At 42.1% G+C, this 20,768-nt stretch overlaps 1 protein-coding gene across 1 annotated transcript; it reads right to left on the reverse strand.

The window, feature by feature from the left end:
- Positions 1-11,752: 11,752 nt before the first annotated feature.
- Positions 11,753-18,793, reverse strand: LOC129810714 (cyclic AMP-responsive element-binding protein 3-like protein 3-B). The gene is made up of 10 exons (XM_055861502.1): positions 18,639-18,793; positions 18,106-18,219; positions 17,696-17,939; positions 17,284-17,417; positions 16,743-16,853; positions 16,524-16,630; positions 14,973-15,041; positions 14,792-14,876; positions 14,334-14,430; positions 11,753-12,509 (listed from the first exon to the last, which is right to left on the reverse strand). The coding sequence occupies exons 1-10, from the start codon at positions 18,660-18,662 to the stop codon at positions 12,184-12,186; spliced, it is 1,311 nt and encodes a 436-aa protein (XP_055717477.1). The 5' UTR covers positions 18,663-18,793; the 3' UTR covers positions 11,753-12,183.
- Between the last annotated feature and the right edge of the window lie 1,975 nt (positions 18,794-20,768).

Genomic DNA, 20,768 nt, shown 5'->3' on the forward strand with positions numbered 1-20,768 from the left:
CCTTCTCCCCTGATTGCTCAGTTTGGCCGGGCAGACTGCTCTAGGAAGAGTCTTGGTAGTTCCAAACATCTTCCGTTTAAGAATGGTGGAGACCACTGTGTCCTTGGGGACCATCAATGCTGCAGAATTGTTTTGGTACCCTTTCCCAGATCTGTGCCTCGACACAATCCTGTCTCTGAGCTCTATGGACAATTCCTTGGCTTATTATGGCTTGGTTTTTGCTCTGACATGCACTGTCCACTGTGGGACCTTATATAGACAGGTGTGTGCCTTCCCAAATCATGTCCAAACAATTGAATTTACCACAGGTGGACTCCAAAAGTCGTAGAAACATCTCAAGGATGATCAATGGAAACAGGATGCACCTGAGCTCAATTTCGAGACTCATAGCAAAGGGTCTGAATACTTCTGTAAATAAGGTATTTCTGTTTTTTATATTTATACCTTTGCAAAAATGTCTAAAAACCTGTTTTCGCATTGTCATTATGGGATATTGTTTGTAGATTGATGAGGGGAAAAAATGATTTTATCAATTTTAGAATAAGGCTCTATCATGACAAAATGTGGAAAAAGGGAAGGAGTCTGAATACTTTCCCGAATACACTGTAGTGTGTGGTCCTCCCACTAGGACTCATCAGGAGAGCTTGCAGTTTATTAGGCTACAGATAAAAAAATGTTTAGCTTCACAGGGTGGTGAAAGTGCAAGATGATGAGCTTGATGCTACTTTCCAATAATATTGAGGGTCTTCTAATGGTGACATGATAATCGGCGCTTGGCTGCCGTTTTACAATTAAAAATAATCTCGGTCTTTTGTCCATAATAATCTCATATAGGCTATTATGCGCGATCAAGCCAACTGCTTGCAGATGGTGCTGTTGTCTAGAGCGCACGTGCAAAGGCCAGTGTTGTCACATTCCCTATCAGCAGAGTTGAAAATGCGATGGAAACCCATTTAACTTGTATTTTTTACTCGGTACATAGTTTACCCTGTCATCACGCAGACCATTTTATTTGCAACAAGTCAATTTAATGGAAAAATCTCTGGTGGGAAAATCTGCATATATATGCAGATATTTTTATATTCGCATCAAAATCTGTCACCAATTGGATGGAAAGCTAACTACTGACTTAGTCTTGCTTTAATTCCAGTTTGTCTACAAATTAATAATTGATGTGTTGGATTCAGGTCTCCATCTAAACCAAAAATCGAACTATCCAATGTTAAATGTTGATATTTGGTTGCATTGTCAACCAAACACAATTCAATATTACTTTTGTAATACAGTAAATAGCCTAAAGTTAAGGCTATTTTACAAACTAATGTAACATTCAACCTTAAAATGAGTAACACATCCATGGCCACATTGAGGCTACTATAGCAATACATGTCTAATGTTATCCTATAAAGCATGCATGATCAAGATAGCAATCATAGACCATCGCAGGTCTGTGGAGATCTTCACAAGTGCTGTAATAATCTGTGCAGAATCTGGAAAGGCATGAACTGAACAAAAATATAAACGCAACATGCAACAATTTGAAAGATTTTACTGAGTTACAGTTCATATAAGGAAATCAGTCAATTGAAATAAATTAATTCGAACTATGGATTTCACATGACTGGTAATACTAATACACATCTGTTGGTCACAAATACCTTAAAAAAATAGGAGCGTGGATCAGAAAACCAGTCAGTATCTGGTGTGACCACTATTTGCCACATCTCCTACGGATAGAGTTGATCAGGCTGTTGATTGTGGCCTGTGGAATGTTGACCCACTCCTCTTCAATGGCTGTACGAAGTTAATGGACATTGGCGGGAACTGGAACACGCTGTCGTACACATCGATCCATAGCATCCCAAACTTGATCAAGTGGTGACATGTCTGATGAGTATGCAGTGGGAGAACTGGGACATTTTCAACTTCCAGGAATTTTGTAGGTTCTTACGACATGACTGTGCATTATCATGCTGAAACATGAGGTGATGGCGGCAGATGAAAAGCACTACAATGGGCTTCATATCTTGTCACGGTATCTCTGTGCGTTCAAATTGCCATCGATGAAATGCAATTGTGGTCGTTATCCGTAGTTTACGCCTGTCCGTACCATAACCCCACTGCCACCATGGGGCACTCTGTTCACAACTTTGACATCAGCAAACCGCTCGCCCACACGACACCATACTGCCATCTGCCCAGTACATTTGAAACCGGGATTAGTCTGTGAAGAGCACACTTCTCTAGTGTGCAAGTGGCCATTGAATGAGAGCATTTGCCCACTGATGTTGGTTATGACGCCGAACTGCAGTCAAGTCCAGATGAGGATGATGAGCACGCAGATGAGGGAAGCACACAGATGACCTTCCCAGAGACGATTTGACAGTTTGTGCAGAAATAGTTCCGTTGTGCAAACCCACAGTTTCATCAGCTGTCCGGGTGGCTGGTCTCAGACGATCCCGTAGGTGAAGAAACCAGATGTGCGGTTGTGAGGCCGGTTGGACGTACTGCCAAATTCTCTTAAATGTAGTTGGAGGTGGATTATGGTAGAGAAATTAACATAAAACTCTCTGGCAACCCTGGTGGACATTCATGCACTCAGCATGCCAATTACAGGCTCCCTCAAAACACGAGACATCTGTGGCATTGTGTTGTGTGACAAAACTGCACGTTTTAGAGTGGCCTTTTATTGTCCCGGCACAAGGTGCACCTATGTAATGATCATGCTGTTTAATCAGCTTCTTGATATGCCACACCTGTCAGGTGGATGGATTATCTTGGCAAAGGACAAATGCTCACTAACAGGGATGTAAAGAAATGTGTTCACAGAATTTGAGAAATAAGCTTTTTGTACGTATGGAACATTTTTGGGATCTCTTATTTCAGCTCATGAACAATGGGAGCAACACTACATGTTGCATTGACCTGGTAATTTGGCTCTGATTCAATGAAGCACAGTGATAACACATTCATCTGTTGTGTAAATAAACAAAATATCTGAAATGTTTTACCCCTTTGAACTTTGCTGTGCTTTTAAATGGTTGAAAGCACGGTGATAGACATTTGGGTGAGAACTAAACCAACAATCCAACGTTGTTTGTCCATTGGAATTTGGTTGTGTTTTTAGATGGTTGGAAATTCAACTAACTTTTGGCTGTCTTTTGAGTGGGTATAGGTTGTAATCTCATTGATCAACCAAATATTACCCAATTACTGTATCCATGTTGAAATGACATGGTGTGCCCAGTGGGACAAGAATGTATCAGGAGACCTAACACAATTCTTTAAAGCTAGAATCCTTAATTGAAACAATAACAGAGCGGCCACCACGTGTCCCCGCCCCAGTTTTGGTAAAAAAACTGAGGGATGTGCCTGGAGAAATTCATAGACAGAGCTATGAATGAAAAGACTGACCAAAGTATCATGTTAACCCATTTTTGAGACTTCACAGTTTGTTTACATTTACATTGTTTACAAACAGAGTAAAACAAGCTTGTATGTTGGTTTTTGATGCATGGGGTACAACAGTTGAACTAAGCTCATTAGGCTTGTATAAGTTATATTCTTCAAGAATAATTGGGTATAAATCATTCATTTAATAACTAAATATTGTAGCTTTAACTCTCAGGCAAGTGTATTCATCATAAGAGCATGGTTGACATAATCACTTCTTCTTTAAGCCCCTTTGAACTCCTCCTCTCTGCAACGACTCCTGCAGCTGATAGGCAGCAATTGACGTGTCACAGCACCAATGTGATTGACTGGGTTTGAACTCAGGTCGTCTGTGCGCCACAATACTGTGTTAGCCTGCTGAACTAAAGCCTAGGCATTCGCTTGGGGAGCTAACCCACGTTTTCAGGTCTTAGGGCACGTGAGAATGGTTCACTGAACCACTTGCAAATCAGACAGTCATGGGACTAGGGATTAATAGAAAATGTTAGAACAGGGCTGTCAAACTCATTCCATGGAGGGCCTAGTGTCTGCTGGTTTTTGGTTTGTCTTTTAATTAAGACCTAGACAACCAGGTGAGAGGAGTTCCTTACTAACCAGTGACCTTAATTCATCAATCAGGTACAAGGGAGGGTCAAAAACCTGCAGACACTTGGCCCTCCGTGGAATGAGTTTGACACGTTTTAGAAGGATAAAGCTGTCATGTTAATTCATCTCAGATGTTTCCCTGGGGCACCTGGGCAGATTCTCCCCAGTGATAAATGAGGTCATCAACTGCGAACGCATTCTAAGAATATAAATTAATTGTAAATTATTAATATTCCAACCTGGGGGATACAGAACAAGTCAACACATTCAAATCTTGTTAAAAGTCAACACATTCAAGTCTCAATAAAAGTCATCTGAAGATGATTTTACATTCCCCACTTGAATGATGTAGCCAGACCTTTTCAGCTACTAGACCACCCAGATCATGCACACATACATTACTAAAATAAACGTGTTATAGCCGTAAGTCACACGTGGTAATCGAATCGGAGCGGTCTTTCTGACTTTTCTACGATGGTTCTTTTGACACACTATTCATTCATATCTGATACCACGGGTAGGATGTAGTGGTGGCTATTCAGCATGCAGTGGCATGTATTCATGGATGCCAAGGAAAACGAGGCTTCCCCAAAACATTGACCAAGACTAAAAGGTAATTTAATTTAGTTCAATTAATTAAATTCAGGCAAGGCCCATATTCGCTAGCTAGCTAGGACAACAGCAAAAAGAGATGCAACAATTCAAGTTGTTTCTGTCAATGGCATATGCTCTCAATGCTATATGTTTGGAGTGAAGCCAAATTCAAACTGGATTCTCTTGACAACCCTCCCTAACCCAGACAATGCTGTGCCAATTGTGCACTACCCTATGGGACTCCTGGTCATGGCTGTTTGTGACATACCCTGGGATTGAACCTGGGTCTGTAGTGACGCCTCTAGCACTGTGATGCAGTGCCTTAAACCGCTGAGCCACTCCACAGTTTGAATTTATGGTACAGAGTTTTTTATTTAATGTGCTACAATTCTCCACATTTTGCCATAGGGCGTAAATAAGATTTTGTAATTCTGTAACTCATTTCATGCAATTCTACTAATTTTGCCATGGGGCAGAGAGAAAAATTAGCAGTTTTACAGCTAATTTCCTGCAATCCTACACATTTTGTCATGATTTATGCGATGTTAAGAAGGCAGTAGGTACTCTTCCTGGGGTCCAGCAAAATTAAGGCAGCTTATACAATTTAAAAACATTACAATGCATTCACAGATTTTACAATACATTGTGTGCCCTCAGGCCCCTACTTCACCACTACCAAATATCTACAGTACTAAATCCATGTGTATGTATGTGTATAGTGCGTATGTTATTGTGTGTGTGTGTATGCATCTGTCTGTGTGTCACACCCTGATCTGTTTCACCTGTCTTTGTGCTTATCTCCACCCCCCACCAGGTGTCTCCCATCTCACCTCCTTATCCCCTGTGTATTTATACCTGTGTTCTCTGTTTGTCTGTTGCCAATTTTTGTTCAGCAAGCCTACCAGCGTTTTTCTCCTTGTGCCGGTCTGTTTCTAGTTCCTGTTTTTCCGGTTTTGACCATTCTGCCTGCCCTGACCCTGTGCCTGCCTGCCATTCTGTACCTTTTGGACTCTGATCTGCATTACTGACCTCTGCCTTCCATTGACCTGTCGTTTTGCCTGCACCCTGTTTTGTAATAAAATGTTGTTACTTCGACACTGTCTACTTCTGGGTCTTCCCTAAAACGTGATACTGTGCCTATGTTTGTTTCGCTTCACAGTCCCCGCTGTTCCATAAGGTGTTTTTTAATCTGTTTTTTAAAATCAAATTTTACTGCTTGCATCAGTTACTTGATGTGGAATAGAGTTCCATGTAGTCATGGCTCTATGTGGTACTGTGAGCTTCCCATAGTTTGTTCTGGACTTGAGGACTGTGAAGAAACCTCTTGTGTCTCAGCTGTGTGCCAGTAGTTCAAACAGACAGCTCAGTGCATTCATGTCAATACCTCTCATAAATACAAGTAGTGATGAAGTCAATTGCTCCTCCACTTTGAGCAAGGAGAGATTGACATGCATATTATTAATATTATCTCTCTGTGTACATCCAAGGGCCAGACATGCTGCAATCAATTGCAATTTTCCTAAGTCCTTTTTTGTGGCACCTGACCACATGACTGAACAGTAGTCAAGGTGCGGCAAACCTAGGACCTGCCTTGTTGATGGTATTGTTAAGAAGGCAGAGCAGCACTTTATTATTTATTATACTTCTCCCCGTCTTAGCTACTGTTGTATCAATATGTTTTGACCATGACAGTTTACAATCCAGGGTTACTCCAAGCAGTTTATTACAAGATTTTGTTGAGGTTTAGTGTTTAGTGAATGATTTGTCCCAAATACAATTATTTTAGTTTTAGAAATATTTTGGGCTAACATATTCCTTGCCACCCATTCTGAAACTAACTGCAACTATTTGTTAAGTGCTGCAGTTATTTCAGTCGCTGTAGTAGCTGACGTGTTTAGTGTTGAGTTTTTATTATTTTTTATTTTATTTATTTCACCTTTATTTAACCAGGTAGGCCAGTTGAGAACAAGTTCTCATTTACAATTGCGACCTGGCCAAGATAAAGCAAAACAGTGCGACAAAAACAATAACACAGAGTTACACATGGGATAAACAAACGTAGCAGGGTGTGGAAAGCCATAACACAAGTCTTTATAGCAGCAGACTATGATCGATAATGTCACGCCCTGGCCTTAGTATTATTTGTTTTATTTATTATTTTAGTTAGGTCAGGGTGTGACATGGGGTATGTGTGTATTTTGGGGTATTATATGGTAGAGGGGGTGTTTGTTGTAGTTTATGGTTTTGTGTTGAGTGTATGTGTCTAGCTGTGTCTATGTTGGGTGTAGTTCTAGGAAAGTCTATGGTGGCCGGAATGGGTTCTCAATTAGAGACAGCTGATTTCGGTTGTCTCTGATTGGGAGCCATATTTAAGGCTGCCATAGGCTTTAGCTGTTTGTGGGTCATTGTTTGTGTAAATGTATAAGTCGACGTAAGTAGTTTGTGTGTGCACTTACGTTTGAAGTTTTTTCACGATCGTTTGTTGTTTTCGTTAGTGTTGTATAAGTGTGTTGTGTTCATCTTCGTCGTTGTTATTAAAAGAAGATGTATTCAAATCATGTTGCGCCTTGGTCCTCTCGTTCATGTCAACGCGATCGTGACAGATAATGTCAAAAGCTGCACTGTAGTCTAACAAGACAGCCCCCACAATCATTTTATCATCAATTTCTCTCAGCCAATCATCAGTCATTTGTGTAAGTGCTGTGCTTGTTGAGTGTCCTACCCAGTGACTGACATAACAAGAGAAAAACTGCTGATGCACAACCAAATTTTGAAATTGCACCTTGTGTATTCTACTATTAACTCTCAACAGTTAGTTGAGACCCCAACTGAGTTGAAAAAATGTTTTAAAAAAAAGTTGGGTCAAGGGCAATATTGTTTATGCCAGTGCCGGCCCTGCTCAACCAAATGAAAGTACGTAGACCTATTGCTTTGTTACACAAAGTAACAACCATTTGATACAGACTAGCCAGAAGGCTCTGAAAAATAGTTACTCGTTCCGGTGAAGAAAATAAAATACAAACCGAGAGGTAGACTGCCATCTCTTGGATTCCATCCTAAGGTGCTATTTAATGAAAAAGAGGCTAGCTAGCATCCGCTTTGTAGCTGTTATGCTATGTGGAAACACTTGTTTAGATTTTTTCCTCCATTTCTCACCAATGCCTTGCAGTAGCTTTCAAATTCTGTGAATGTCATTTAGTAATTTGAACAATTTTGCGACATCTCCTCCCTCCCTGGCATAATGAAGCATGGCGATGGGCCAGAAGTCAAACGGAAGTCAAACCGCACATATCCAGAAATACTTTAAGAAATGTTTCTTAAAGTATTCTGACATATCAACTGGAAACGGATTTGGGAGGGGCTAAAATTCTGTAGAACGCATAGGGGGCATAAGCACATTCTCAGGCTCACAGGTTAACATGTGCATTACTTCATATAATTTTTATTTGTTATTTATTTTACCTTTATTTAACTAGGTAAGTGTCACGCCCTGACCGTAGAGATCCTTTTTATGTCTCTATTTTGGTTGGTCAGGGCGTGAGTTTGGGTGGGCATTCTATGTCTGGTGTTCTGTTGTCCTTGTTTTGTATTTATGTGTGTTTGGCCTGGTATGGTTCTCAATCAGAGGCAGCTGTCTATCGTTGTCTCTGATTGAGAATCACACTTAGGTAGCCTGTTCCCACCTGTGTTGGTGGGTGGTTGTTTCCTGTTTAGTGTTTGTTTCACCTTTCAGGACTGCTCATTTGTCGTGTTTGTTGTTTTGTTCAAGTGTTGCGTATTTTATTAAATAATATGAACACTTACCACGCTGCACCTTGGTCCTCTTCTCCTTCTCCCGACGACGTGCGTTACAGTAAGTCAGTTAAGAACAAATTCTTATTTACAATGAAGGCCTACCATAAGACAAAAGGCCTCCTGCGGGGGCGGGGGCTGGGATTAAAAATAAAATATCAATATAGTACAAAACACACGTCACGACAAGAGAGACATTACAACACTACATAAAGAGAGACCTAAGACAACAACATAGCAAGACATGACAACACAGCATGGTATCAACACAACATGATAGCAGTACAAAACATGGTACAAACATTATTGGGCACAGACAACAGCACAAAGGGCAAGAAGGTAGAGACAGCACAGCATATAGTGACAGCACAGCATTGCCAGCCATTTATTATGAGTCGACCGTCTATTATGAAACTAAATTGGTTTGAAATCATGTAAAAAGCTCCTCATGAGTCATGTCAGAGCCAAATTGAAAATGTCTTACCCTTGAATAGGTAGGAACTTCTAGAAATAGACAGCCAGTACCTAGTGGTTGGCATTTGCACAGCCTATAGTATTGTACAGATGACCAGACATTTACATTTTATAAGAGATTACGTCAGTAGACAAAGGATAGTGCAGCTGTAACATCAGCTGTGACATCACACTAAGGCCACAGCACAGGTTAATCCTAACAAACACGTAGATTCACTCACCTGTGAGGTTGGACAAACCTGCAGACGGGTTTAATCTCTTTATTGTATATATCGAACCGCCCACCCCTTCAGGTATTAGCTATTTTACGTACATTGTGTTGATCATATCATACACTTCAAATAGAAAATACCAGAACCACAACATGGCATGCAATCACAAATGGAACCATTATTTCTGTTGTCCCTTTTGCTGATGGAAATAATGAACATTTACTTCCCTCACCCAACGGACAAAAAGATACTGATTTACTTGGTTTGGTTTCATTTGTTTTTGTGACTCTCATTCAAAAACGAATTATCAAAGAGGAAGCTTAAACCACTCAAGAGTTTTTCTTGAGTTTATCTGGGTCAGCGCTGCACTTCAAAACAGAAATGCCATAAACAGGATTAAAGGAGCAATCCGGGATTTGAAAACAATCTAAATCAGTTGTTTTGCTAAACAGCTGTTTTCATAGATAGAGCTATAGATGTAAGGAGCTACAGTATTCATGCAAGAACTGACCATCCATGAGATAAAACACATGTTTTCAAGCAACACAGTGTTAAGATGGAGCTTATATTTTGGGTCCTGATGGGGTAAGACAGTTGAAATAAACTCATAAGGCATTTATAAGTTATATTCCTCAATAATCAATGGTATCATTAATTTAAAAGTCCAAAAATGGATGTACCAATCCCGGATTGGCCCTTTAAACAAGTGACAACAAGGACAACTCTTTGACTGTGTCCTTCATCTTTTCGTGTCCTTCTCTCAGGGTCTGACTTAGTGGGATTCAACCCGTGGGTGGAGAACTTGGGGCCAGTGGGAGACAATCAAAGTGGGGCACAGAGAAGCTGATTAAAGACGCTGGTCGCTGAGCCACTCTCCCCATGATTAAAGACTGAGAGGCCAGAGGCACAATGGCAGATAAGGATCGACCCAAACAAGCCACCTTCCCCACTGGGTTGGGATGAAAGACCACTGTGGATAAACCAACCTCATAACACAGAGAGTCGTACAGACAGACGCACACACACACACACACACACACACACACACACACACACACACACACACACACACACACACACACACACACACACACACACACACACACACACACACACACACACAAACTCTTACCTCATAACACACAAACTCCTACACTACCCCCGTAACACTCCCTTCCAAATACCCACATATATGCACGCACACTCATACACACAGACAACGTTCAGAGTCTCCAGACACCTGTCATTTATGTCAACCTCGGTTAAATGAGCACCATTGTTATGAAGGTTGGTATAGTGTCTTTGTCATTTATGCTGATTCACTTGCTATTCGTCAGCTAGACACAATACACTTGAAACAGAATAGCACCTCCACCTCTCCAGCCTATCCCCAAACCCTGTGATGTTGAGTGTGTCAGAAATTGGCAGACTAGCCAGACTGTCAGAATTTGATATGAAATGTTAGATCAAATTGGGGACCAAGAAGCACTGGAGCGAGAACACTTTTATTCACTCACTAGCTGATGGGATACTATTGGGGTTTTGCGGTTCTATTGACAAGCCAATGAGGCGGGGGTGGACTAGGAGTGTCACACTCACAGACAAGTAAACAAACTGGCTGTGGGGATGTCATGGTTTGTTAGAGCATTGAGCAAGAGCATTGATTTGTGTATTTTGTCAGTGGAAGGTTATCGTGACTCTGCAATACCTTTGACCAAGTTAACTTTGTCTCATTCTTTCTGTGTAAATCCCTGTCGTTTCAGACATCAAACCCACTGTAAATATGCCACTGAGATATTTAGATTGTGTCAGTTTTTCATGCACCATCTTGGGAAATCTTGTACCTTTTCTCTTGAACCACTTTTGAAATATTAAATCTTTAAGAGTTTATTGACGCACCCATGCATCAATCTAAGTAATATAATAATACAAATCTCCATCAGAATCGGTCAGTTTAAGCTAGAGATATCAGTTTTTTTGCATGGGCTTCTTCTCCATCCACTCTATGTGTTTGTCAGACCATGACACATCCCGAAAATCGTCCTTCTCATGAAAACGTCTGTAGTGTCCGAATGGTTTGGCCAACAAACTATTATGACCACTCTCACGAACACAACTGGGTTCTCCATTTTGCTCTATGATCACCACAAGTGTCATGGGACTCGTCTGAAGATAACCCATACAAACGGATGGAGGTATGGAGGTAGTTTTATAAAATAATTTCAAAAAGAAGGGGTTAAATATGTGTAAAAACTAAATATATATATATATCCTGAGCTTTCTTATATCTCCTAGATATAGGACCGACACTACAAACCCTTATGATTTATTTTTTGACTGTCTTTTTTGCCATTTATGAATGTGTTATTGAGTGCATTTCTATGGGCTATAGTAGTAAAGGCCAAATTCCATATTGGATGAAATAATTGAAAATAACATGTTTTGATACCTAAAGGGGTCCTACAATTCTAAATCAAATAGCTAAAGGATCCATGGTATGACCATCTTAAACAATTCCATATGTTAGCTTGGTACCCCTCCCCCCTTTCCGCCCCCGCCCAACAGCTTAGACTTTTAGATGCTAATGGCACGAGCTACTGAATCTAATGAAACTACTCAGACATGCAGACAGCACTTAAACATTCTAAAGTTTGAGACAGTTTTATTAATTTGTAGCATGATTGTCAATAAAGTATTGCTTATTGCTTCGTAGTATACATGCAAAATTAATCTCAAAATTGTTTGTAAAGCTCAAAGTTGTACACACCATCACAGTTATGAAAAACAAGAATTGTTGCCTTTCTCAAAATACACAAATCTACACAGTCAATGTTAAAACAGTCATGGAGGGGCAAGAGATGCTCAATTCATCTTGAAAACAATACAAAACAGTATAACAAACAAGAAAAAAGCATATACATAAAATATGAGGCAAAAGCAGGAATGATTTATTTCTTATTACCCTAACAGTGTAAAAAAGAGACTGAGGTGTGTGCTACTCTATGTTTCATCATATAAATTGTGTGGAGATGGGAGCAGAGCAGAAGAATCCTGCTGGGAATACTCTATCCAATCACATGTCATCAGCATGTGGGCGTAGTGTGGCTCTGCGGTGTGGATTCAAGGTCACTGTAGCTATGTGGCCGGTAATGGGGTCCCCGTGGAAATGGGCTTGCTCATCCAGGCTATTGTTGGGAGACATGGGGTCGAGATTGGACAGCCCCTGGCCGCCGTCACCGGTGCCCAGCTTACCCAGCAGAGAGGTCATCTCATTTACCCCCTGGTCTCCTGGGAAATGGTGGTGCGGAGACTTGGGCTCGCCGTCTGCAGTATGGTACGGCTGGTCAATGACATGCAGTACTCTGGAAGACTGGAGGTTGTGCAGGGATCGTGACTGGACTGCAGGGGAGAGAGGGACACAGGTTACAGGTGACTAAGCAGCTCAACACATATTGATTCCAGTCATTAAATGGTGAACTAATGGGCCTCCCGGGTGGCGCAGTGGTCTAGGGCACTGCATCGCAGTGCTAGCTGCGCCACCAGAGTCTCTGGGTTCGCGCCCAGGCCCTGTCACAGCCGGCCGCGACCGGGAGGTCCGTGGGGCGACGCACAATTGGCATAGCGTCGTCCGGGTTAGGGAGGGTTTGGCCGGTAGGGATATCCTTGTCTCGTCGCGCTCCAGTGACTCCTGTGGCGGGACGGGCGCAGTGCGTGCTAACCAAGGGGGCCAGGTACACGGTGTTTCCTCCGACACATTGGTGCGGCTGGCTTCCGGGTTGGAGGCGCGCTGTGTTAAGAAGCAGTGCGGCTTGGTTGGGTTGTGCTTCGGAGGACGCATGGCTTTCGACCTTCGTCTCTCCCGAGCCCGTACGGGAGTTGTAGCGATGAGACAAGATAGTAATTGCTAGCGATTGGATACCACGAAAATTGGGGGGAGAAAATGGGACAAAATGTATTACAAAAAAAAAAAAAATGGTGAACTAATGTCACACATACTACATCCCCAGTCCAACTTTAAGTTGTTAGACTGTAAGCCACCTTTTAAAAAACGTGTACCCTGGCTTTTGGTTGTACAATTAACCAAAGACATCTACTGTAAGAATAGATTCCACTCGCAGAGCTGACAGACCATCAGTTAAGATGAGTAATTACATTTAAGTCATTCACTATCTTAAAACATTATGAGACCATTAGATATCTTTGAAATCCCTTTCATATTGTATCCAACAATTCCTATACTCTTAGAAAAAACTTCAGCTGTCCCCTTAGGAGAACCCTTTTTGGTTGCAGGCAGAACCCTTTTGGGTTCCATTTAGAACCCTCTCTAGAAAGGGTTCTACATGGAACCCAAAAGGGTTCTCCCTGCAACCAAAAAGCATTCTTCAAAGGGTTATCCTATGGGGAAGCCGAAGAACCCTTTAAGGTTCTAGATCGCACCCTTATTTTTTTATTTTATTTTTTACCCTTTTTCTACCCAATTTTGTGATATCCAATTGGTAGTTACAGTCTTGTCGCATCACTGCAACTCCTATTCGGACTCGAAGAGGCGAAGGTCTCGAGCCGTGCGTCCTCCGAAACACGACCCTGCCAAGCACTGCTTCTTGACACACTGCTTGCTTAACCCGGAAGCCAGCCGCAACAATGTGTCAGAGGAAACACCGTACAGCTGGCGACCGGAGTCAGCTTGCAGGCGCCCGGCCCGCCACAAGGAGTCGCTAGAGCACGATGGGAAATCCCGGCCGGTCAAACCTTCCCCTAACCCGGACAACGCTGGGCCAATTGTGTGCTGCCTCATGGGTCTCCTGGTCACGGCCGGCTGTGACATAGCCTGAGATTGAACCCGATCGAACACTGCAATGCAATGCCTTAGACCGCTGCGCCACTCGGGAGGCCAGCACCTTTTTTTCTAAGAGTGTACAACTGTTGAAAGGAGACTGTTAGTCAGACAAGCTGATGAGAATAGGGATTAGTAATACATGTTCTCTGTGCTAAGGGTTGCCAGCTCTGCTCTTGATCTGAAATGTGGGGTCCTGGCGGACTGCTCTGCAGGTGAGTTGTTATAGCAGCTGCTCTGCAGGTGAGTTGTTATAGCAGCAGCGCCATAGCAGCGTCTGGCATTATGAGAGGAGCTGTAGTTTAATCAGCTCTCCAGCTGTGATGTGAGGCAGGAGGTACGGGGTGGCGGGGCGAGGTTTGGCCGGGCAGTACGGGAGGCTGACTCACCTCTCACTGGGCTGAAGTCCCCTCCTTGGCTGACTTTGGGCTCGGAGAAAGGTTTCAGGTTTGGGAAGAGGATGAGGGAGAAGGACAGAAGCAGCACCTGGGGAAAAAGGAAAAGTGAAAAAGTGATAATTTGTACTTTGCCACAGCCAACAAGGTTTAGCAGTAAAAAATATATACAGTATATATATTGGTTTGTATGTGTGGGGCTTTAGCGAGATTGTTCTTTTCAGAGTCAGGTATATATCCAGGCCTCAATTGTTCCTTGACTAGCACCATTCATTCTCACTGTTGATAATTCTAATGGTATAACTTCTAACAGTAGCTGTATCCCCTGGTTAAATGGGAAAGAGTGAGGTGGTTGCATCTTTCTACCTCTCCACCTGTCTGTCTCTCTCTAATCCCATATGGTGTATGAGCTGATCTAGTGAACTGTTTCTAAAAGTGACACTTCTGCTTACCAGGACACAGGTCCCAGCCTGGGCGGCCTTTTTGGAGCCGTTCATTACCAGAGTCTGCATCCTACGCAGCTGCTCCATCAGAGACCTGGGAGACACAGAGGCTCAATTAGCAAACTTTGCCACTGGGTGTACGGAGGCAGAAACAGAGCAGGGAGAGGAGATTCGTTTGTAGGTTCCTCACGTGTTGCATTTCTCCAACTGGAACACCTTCCTCTGCAGCTCCTGGTTGTGTGTGTTGCAGGCAGTCATCCTGGAAGAGGAACAACAAGGGAATTTCCCAGATGAGACTGACAAGCTGTTGCTGCTCGATCAGTCCAAGAAAAACACCATCCTGCTACAGTATCACTCACCAGCATGCCGAGAAACACTTTGGTATAATCAAATCATACTGTGACACTCAAGGACACTGAATTACACAATGGGCCCTATGCAGTTTCTTTGCACCACAAAACTCACACACTGTTTCTTAAATGTTTTGTGCTCAGCACCCTGAGACCAGCACTGGGCACATTTCAGGTCTGCTGAGGGCAAACGTGAAAGTTGTGAAAATTCCAACGTGCGTTTACTGTGTACAATGAGGCTGTACCCACTTAAGTTACAGTTTTAACAGTGGCCAAGTAGGCTACTGTGGCTATTTGATCATAACGTAGACCTAACAGAGTGACTTGCCTTAAACAATGGAAAGTCACTCTAACATATTTTACATGGAAATAGCTGTTCTATCGTTCAGCCTACAGTAGCAGCCAATGTGTGGTGTTCATGAGACTTTTGAAAAAACCATGCAGAGCTTGACATGAACCTGTTTATCCACGTGTCCTTCAGACAAGGAGGTGATTAAAAATGTTGTTGTGTTGTTTGATACAAGAAACCACTTAACAAAATAAAAGGCATTATTAGTCCCATACCATTATTACAGAGAATTAAACAAATTATGCTACTCTCTGCTTGTTAGCTTATTCAAGCCTAAGTAGCCATCTCAAAATATAGCACTGCCCCTTTAAGACAAAAAAAAGCCATTTTCATGACTTGCTTTTCAAAGATGTCTAGATATGTATACGTTTTGTGCTCTTGTAGGAAACAATCACTCCCCCATTGCTGACTACAAATTATCCATAACTGGGCTAATAACTCACTGCCTAGCAAAGGATATGAACACATGTGCACAGGTGGCTACATGCAGCTCTCGCTTTGATCTCAAAACAAGCTTATCTAACCACAACTCATGGTGTAAACACAGTCCAGTTCAAAGTGAATGGCACAGATCCATATATGGCAACGGTCTATTTGCATATAGGCCTACTGCAGCTCTGATTGGTTATGCCGCACAGTTCTGGGTAGAATCCTACTCCGATTCGTTCTGCCTACAGCAAAATCTCTTGCATATTTAGTTTTGTTCAGGATGTTGCATTGGAAGTGGCTAATATTGCATTGATTCCATCACAATTCCCATAGTAAAAGGAAACATTGATAGTGTTAACTAACAGGGAAAACTCGAGAAAGTTGAGTGACGTTCAATCTCGTGCTTCACTGCACGGGCTGATATTTCTTCTGCGCGGCCTGCACAGGAGCGCAGTTTAGAGGGAACATTGCTTATGACGTGTTGCAAATATCTTGTTAGTTGGTAGAAGTGCTTTATACATTTTTGTCAGTTGTCAAAGTTGGACACTTCTACTTTGACTTTAGGCCTGTGAGTCCATATCTTGTCCATTTATTTAGTGCCTATTGTCAGTACCTGCTCTCCAGACCATCAATATATTCCTTTTTCTTCTTCCTGCTCTCTTGGGCCGACTGCTTGTTCCGGATCTTTCTGCGAATTTTCTTCAGAATCCTCTCCTCATACTAATGGAAAACGACAAAGGAACAAAATATTTAGCATGTTTACACGCATTTGAAATCCTCAAGAGTCTTAAGTTGTTCTGTGAAGCTGCAAAAGACTGCAAAAAAGTTTTACCTTGGTGAGGGGTAGTTGGCTAGGCAGAGTCACCCCCTCCTTGGCGAGCAGTTTTTTCTCGTCCTCATTGAGAATCAACTCTTGGAAAGACTGCTGGGACTGCTGTGGGGGCTGGAAGTGAGACGGGAATGTTAATACAGTACATAATATGTAAAGCATCGCAACCAGTGGCCTGAGCAGCAATGTGTTTTTCAGAGTGAGTGGAAGGAGCGCAGAGGCAGGCAGGCAGCATAGCCCATTCCTCTCATCTCCTGCTTTCCTCACACCAGTTACATTACCGTCCTGAACTCATGCCCTGCTGCGACTGTCTCTTTTAAGTTAACCTGTTTCTTCATGTTCTCCTCTGAATGTTTTAGAATGACTTTATCCATCTTACCTATTCCTCTCCACTCCAACACACTCGCCAACATACGAACAAGCCATTACAGACGCACTCATCCAAGCACTCACACACACACTTACTCGCATGCTAGCGCACACGCACACAGACACGCGCACACAGACACGCGCACACACACGCATACCATTTATCATCACTCACCGTCTCAGATGTACCAGAGAGCAGTAGCTCCTTGACAGTGAGGGGAAAGCTAGAGGTCAGCTGGGTTTTGTGTACATCAGAGGAACACTTTGTCCCACCAGTCCTTCCTGGGTAGAAGCCTGAGTCCCAGCCATCTGTAACCATACAGAGAGACAGGATGTGGCCAGACGTAAGGGCCATCATTTGTCTGTGTTTGTGTTCATACTGATACAAAGGCAGGATTAGCCTAAAGATACAAATGAAAACTGTGTTGCTTTCAAAGGAGGAGCTTATAATGTTGACATAAGCAATATTAATCACACATCTAAAATAACGTAGCAAATTTTCTCAATGTCACTTATATAATAAATAACATGAAATGCTCTATATATTTGTATACTTTCTGTACTAATGTGTGCCATATATGTCCTACTGATATTCATGGAGAAGTTGATGTCCAGGGCGGCCCTGGTGTGTGGCTGAGGGGGGAGGAAATTGGGCTCTGTGGGAGGGCTCTCAGGGCGCTTGGGGCTGTCCATCTGATCGGAGTGGGGGTCCTCACTGATTCCACTGTCACTGGGAGAGGGCGACCATAGGGGTGACCCCGAAACCGAGTCACTAACACTCAGGAGGGTGTTCAAGAAGTCCTCGCCCTGTAGCTTTGTTGGACGCAGCATCTGCCAAATAACACACCAAATGTTCTAATTACTGTACAGCCGTACTGGAAAGAGTGGTTGAGAAAAGTAGGCTAGATATGGGGATCACGTGGTAGACACAGCCAAGGTGAAAATGTAAAATCACGGCAGGGTAACATCAAAGAGTGAATGCTTTCACTCCACTCACGTTTGGCTTGTGAATAGGCCAGGCATGGTTGTCATGGTGTCCCATCTCCTCGTGACGGAGGATGCCATCGTTCTGATCAAACAGCAAATCAAGCAGCTCAATCCCGTCGCAACCCTGGAACAGAACAGGCCACTCAATGACATCATGCTACTCTATGTTTACAAATGAGAGATAACATACAAAGATCCTTACAGGAAGGCTGTAACAGCAATCATACCAAGGACTAGCCTTTTATTACCATTATCTCATGTCACTCTTATCTAACTTTTTAATCAGTTTTACCATGCCATTCAACACAGTAAACTTGAGTTAAACTCAATTAAATTGATCTAGTTTGGACTTTAAAACAGTGTCAGTCTATGTAGACCACACAAAACACCCAAACCTACACACTCACCCACTCACTGGCAGGTAGATCTACTGCGTCTTAGGAACTTTGTGAGATGGCACATATAACCTTGGCTGCCCTAATAACATAAACTGCTTATCCAGGACATAGTAAAACACAGAAACAAACACATAGGCCGTGTTACCTGGTCTGAATAGTGGTCCATCATTTCAGAACTAGGGTGGAACAGGGAGGAACTCCCCAAAACAAGATAAATCCAGTAAAATGGTCCGTTTCCTTTGTTGTGAAGGAGCTCTGTTCCAGTGTGTCTCTACTGTATCTCACTGCTCGTGTTCTGAGGTCCAAGGTTTAAACTCCAACAAAGCACATCCAGTCATCAACCCCAGGTCTGTCACCCCATTGGCCAGCATGTAAAGCGGAGATTTGATTGGCAGGGAAAGACTGACAACTGAGGCAAGTTTGACTGTCTAGAAAAGAAAGAACATGGATGGATGAAAAGTTTATACTTTCCTTTCCTCTTGTTGTGTTTGATAGCAGATTGACAGGAGGAATGAGGGTTAACCTTTGACACAGTTTCTGTGTTGTTTGTTAATTCATAAAGTAACCAACACACTATGATACTGTTTATCCATTTCAAACAATCCCTATAAAAATGAAAGAATGCTTTAATAATTAAATCTTTATTTTATAAATTTAAATCAATCAATTCTTTCAAGTCTGAACAGAAAAAAGCATGCCCTTATATCCTCTCACAATTCATAAAATATTTTTATGTAGATCTCCTGGAAGTTTCTGCATTCGTTTCCAGATATATTTGTCACGACTTCCGCCGAAGTCGGCTCCTCTCCTTGTTCGGGCGGCGTTCGGCGATCGACGTCACCGGCTTTCTAGCCATCACCGCTCCATTTTTCATATATCCATTTGTTTTGTCTTGTTTCCATACACACCTGGTTTTCATTTCCCCAATCAATCTACTTGTATTTAACCCTCTGTTTCCCATCATGTTTTGCGTGTAATTGTTTCATGTTATGTGGTGTTAGTTTACGCGCTTTACTTTTATGTTCCGTTTTTTGAGTGCGTTTGATTTATGTAGTGCTCTCGTTTTTGGAACTTTAATAAAAGTGCGCCTGTTCATTATACTCTGCTCTCCTGCACCTGACTTCGCCTCCGATACACCATTGACAATATTTAGAAGACACCACCTGTTGTTATTACTGTGATTCTGTTGTGCTTATGACTAATGCCTAGAATTGCAGCACAGGTATAAATGAAACAAAAACAAAACATGGGAACATGTTTATGTTTGCTCTTTTCTAAAGTATGTTCAAACTTGTTCCCATTTTAGCTGCAATTATGACACATGCAAAGACCCCTGGGCTCTACAGGGAAAATTAAAAGATCCACCAAAACAAATTGCAGTCATGAATTGCAGTCATCAACTGCCAGTCTCAGTGTTTTAATGTGGAAGACAAATCTATTTAAATCTCACTTTGTCAAATGCTGATACTGATTGGGCTGTTTCAGTTCTCTAAATGTAAATCAGAAAGCCTTAGGAATTGTATTGGAAAGTTGATGGAAGATTATTTTGGCAAGGCTATTAGTCTATACATCTCAATAGTGACAGAGCTATTTCTCTCACATCTACTGTGTCTTCAGAAAGTATTCACACCCTTTGTCTTTTTCCACATTTTGTTGTGTTATAGCCTTCCTTTAAAATTGATTAAATTCAGATTTGTTGTCACTGGCCTCCCCATAATGTCAAAGTGGAATTACATTTTTCGAAATTTTTACATTTACATTTGGTGCGCAATAATAGTGTTTAACATGATTTTTGAACGACTACCTCACCTCTGTACCCCACACATACAATTATCTGTAAGGCCCCTCAGTGGAGCAGTGAATTTAGAACAGATTCAACCACAAAGACCAGGGAGGTTTTCCAATGCCACACCGATTGGTAGATGGGTAAAAATATCCCTTTCAGCATGGTGAAGTTATTAATTACACTTTGGATGGTGTATCAATACACCCAGTCACTCCAAAAATACAGGCGTCCTTCCTAACTTAGTTGCGGGAGAGGAAGGAAACTGCTCAAAGATTTCACCATAAGGCCAATGGCGACATAAAAAGTGTTATAGAGTTTAATGGCTGTGATAGGAGAAAACTGAAGATGAATCAACAACATTGTAGTTATTCCACAATACTAACCTAATTGACGGAGTGAAAAGAAGGAAGCCTGTATAGAATAAAAAATATTCCAAAACATGCATCCTTTTTGCAGCAAGGCAAAGTAATACTGCAAAAATGTGTCAAA

This window comes from Salvelinus fontinalis, chromosome 14, assembly GCF_029448725.1.
Source record: "Salvelinus fontinalis isolate EN_2023a chromosome 14, ASM2944872v1, whole genome shotgun sequence".
Taxonomy (NCBI): domain Eukaryota; kingdom Metazoa; phylum Chordata; class Actinopteri; order Salmoniformes; family Salmonidae; genus Salvelinus; species Salvelinus fontinalis.